The sequence below is a fragment of the Rhincodon typus genome, chromosome 32, assembly GCF_021869965.1.
Source record: "Rhincodon typus isolate 14 chromosome 32, sRhiTyp1.1, whole genome shotgun sequence".
NCBI classification, from domain to species: domain Eukaryota; kingdom Metazoa; phylum Chordata; class Chondrichthyes; order Orectolobiformes; family Rhincodontidae; genus Rhincodon; species Rhincodon typus.
The window spans coordinates 5,589,923-5,593,197 of record NC_063363.1 but is presented as its reverse complement, the minus strand read 5'-3'; the positions used below and the strand labels follow the sequence as shown (position 1 = coordinate 5,593,197).

The 3,275-nt window shown below is 43.9% G+C and overlaps 1 protein-coding gene across 2 annotated transcripts in view; it reads left to right on the top strand.

Annotated features, from left to right (window-relative positions):
* Positions 1-268: 268 nt before the first annotated feature.
* LOC125486746 (small integral membrane protein 35-like) overlaps positions 269-3,275 on the top strand; it is an 8,950-nt gene continuing 5,943 nt past the window's right edge. Inside the window, exons 1-2 of one of the 2 annotated variants that reach the window (XM_048615661.1) lie at positions 269-342; positions 1,686-1,787. In XM_048615661.1, the coding sequence (XP_048471618.1) occupies positions 288-342; positions 1,686-1,787 (157 nt within the window). In that variant the 5' untranslated portion in view covers positions 269-287. The remainder of the gene's footprint in view (positions 343-1,685; positions 1,788-3,275) is intronic. The other variant, XM_048615662.1, reaches the window with a different exon arrangement.

Here is a 3,275-nt window from a genome sequence, read left to right as displayed (position 1 = left end):
GGAGCAGTGGATGGGAGGGGAGAAAGGAAGGAGAGAAGAAAAGGAGAAAAGGGAAGGGGAGAGGAGGGGAGAAGGGGAGTTGTAAGGGATGTGAGAAGGTCTGGGAAAGAGGAAAGAGGAGGATAGAGGAAGATGGGAGAGTGGGATGGAAGCTGAGGAGAGTTTTGACATCAGTTAAAATTCTGCCCTAATCTTTCCTCTTTCAGTTTACGTGATCTCTCAGTTATTTGAGGCACTCATACACTTGAATTGTCAGGAATCAGGAGAAACCAGTTTTGCTGGCAGTCATGGTTCACAGCAGCAAGCTCAGCACTGTCCAAGTACGACCTAGGGAGGAGATGGGTAAGAACCAGGGTCAGAGGACCCATTATCATTTCAGATATGAGAATTAACTTCAGACTATTAGTGACGTTTTATTTTAAGGGATTCCCTGAGATTGGGGAAAATTTCTCACAGTATCAGGAAGTGTACAGAACAGTGAGCTGCTCTCGGGATTTCGTAACGTGAGACTTACTGGAGTTTCATGACAATACTTACTCATTGCTGCGAGTTGGTTTTAATTCCTTAAAATATTTGCTATTAACTCCAATTATTATTTTTAATGCATGTGACAAATTTTGGAACAGGTCAAAGGTTTCACTGAGACTAGTTACTGATTGTATGATGCAGATTGTTTTCAGCTCTGGTTTTATCCTGTGCTATACCACCCACCAGATAAATAGGAACAAAGCTTTCCTGCGTGCCTCAGTGTCGGTTCCTGAATACACACATTGGGTAAATAATAAAAACTGAAAGAACTGCGGATGCTGTAAATCAGGAAAAGCTGGAAAAGCTCAGCAGGTCTGGCAGCATCTGTGAAGGAGCAAACAGAGTTAACGTTTCGGGTCCGGTGACCCTTCCTCAGAATTGGGTAAATAATATCTGTCTTAGAGTTCAATGTGGACATGGTCAGCACTCCATAAGTACTTGACCTGACTACATCCGGGAGTGGGGCTTAACCCGATTCAGAGACAAGACCAGGCTCCCCCACTGAGGCAAAGCTGACACCTTTGGGGAGATGCGTCAGGAACTGCACATACAAATTTGTGCTCGTGGCTGCAGCACGCAGTGGTTTGTTTTTCATTTGTTTGTGGGATGTAGGCATCATTGATTAGGTCAGCATTTATTGCTCATCCCTAATTAGACCGGGAACAGTTAAGAATCAACCACATTGATGTGGGTGTAGAATCATAGAATGCCTACAGGACAGAAAGAGGCCTTTCAGCATATCGAGTCTGTACCGACCCTCTTAAGAGCATCCCATCCAGACCCACTCCCTGTATATACTATAGCTAATCCACCTGACCTGCATATCGCCCGAACCGTCTAGACTCACACATTGCCATACTGGGTAAGCGCGACAGTGTTATTTACCTAAAGGACATTAATGAAGTTTTACGACAATTGGCAGTAGTTGTGTGATATCTTTTTTATTCTGGATTTTATGCAATTCAAATTTCACTGTCTGCCTTGGGGGGATTCAAACCCAGCTCCCCAGAACATTAACCTGGGATTCTGGACCGCCAGTACAGTAACGTTACCATGTCACCACGGCCTCCCCATTCGCACACATCCACTCCCCTCCTGCAGTCACTGAACAACACGTACACTGACCTGGCCTAGTCTTTGTCTCTCCTGTTTTGCAGATAATCCACAAGAAGACCAGACGACAGTTAGTGTCCCGGGTGAATTCCTGCCCCACATCCAGCATCAGCTTACACTTGTGAACAACACTGAACCAGGAGACAGTAAGGAGAGATCCACTTGAATTCTGCTCATTCCCAGAAAACCCTTGAATTGAATTTAGTCAACATCTTGAATATTTTAAAAGAAGAAACAATTTGCATTTCCATAGCACCTCTCACATGCTCATGAGAAACATGTGCAGCCACTTTGTGTACATTAAGCTTGTAAACAGCAATGTGGTCATTTTTTCCCTATATAGTATGTGGGTGTTGCTGGTAAGGTCATCATTTGTTGCACATCCTTAATTGCTTTTGAATTGCCTGTCTTGCTCAACCATTTCAGAGAGCAACCAAAAGTCAACTGCATTGCTATTGGTTTCGAGTCACATGTAGGACAGCAGATTTCCTTCCTTTAAGAGCACTAATGAACCATACGGGTTTTTACAATAGATCACAGTTGTTATGGTCACCATCACTGTGACTAGCTTTATACTCAAGACTAATCAATTCCATTGAAGTTCCACCAGCTGCTGTGATGGGTTTCAAAACCATTTTCTTGCAAACCGATTAGCCAGAACCTATCCACAGCAGGAAAGTTCCATTATGTCCTTTAAAAATAGTGCCACTGAATCTGATATGAGATGGCAGACAGATGGTGCCTCTGACTGTGCGGCACTCACTCAGTACTGCCTCTGGAGGGTCTACCATGGTTATCTGGTCACATCCCTGGACTTGACCTTCCGTGTCAGACACTCATACAGTTGTCCCAGTGAGGTGGCTGTGAACAACTTCAGGAAAGTAGGAGGGATAATTACAAGAAGTAAAAACTGCAAATAAATTGGGATTGTTGTGATCCCTGTTGAGGATGAGGGGCACACCCCTAGGAAATAAGATTTCTGAGAGTGAGGCAATATCCTGTCACACTCGGGGTCCATCAGGATTCTAGAATTGTTCTCATGGTTCTTACAGGGTCTGCTGTACTCGGATCAGACACAGCATTGGGGGTTCGGGCCAGGAACACCAGTGGTGGTGGGGTGGGGGTGCCGGTGATTTCTGTCCTTGCCCTAGTCACATCCCCTCCAATGTGTGGAGGAGAGGGAAGCTCATCGCAGTCACATTCACACGAGAGATGGTTCTGGGTGTTGGAAAAGAAACCTGAATATATATTACACAGGGAATTAAACAGAATTCATTCATGTGGAGAGATGTAGCGAATATTAGTCCAATAAGCAATTCAGGAGAATCTTCTTTACCATGAGATGTTTAGATGGTGGAACACACTACCTCATGAAATAAGTAGTACAGATGTAATTAAGAGAAAGCTCGATAAACATTTGAGAAAAAGGAATTGAAGGATATTTTGATAGGGTGAAACAAAGAAGGAATAGCAGAAAGCTTATATTGAAGCTAAACATCAGCATGGACCAATTCTTTATTTTCCTGTTCTGTACATTGCAAATTTCAGGCAAAAACACTTCAAATTAAACTGGGACAACAAGGTGCAGGGCTGGATGAACACAGCAGGCCAAGCAGCATCATAGGAGCAGAGAG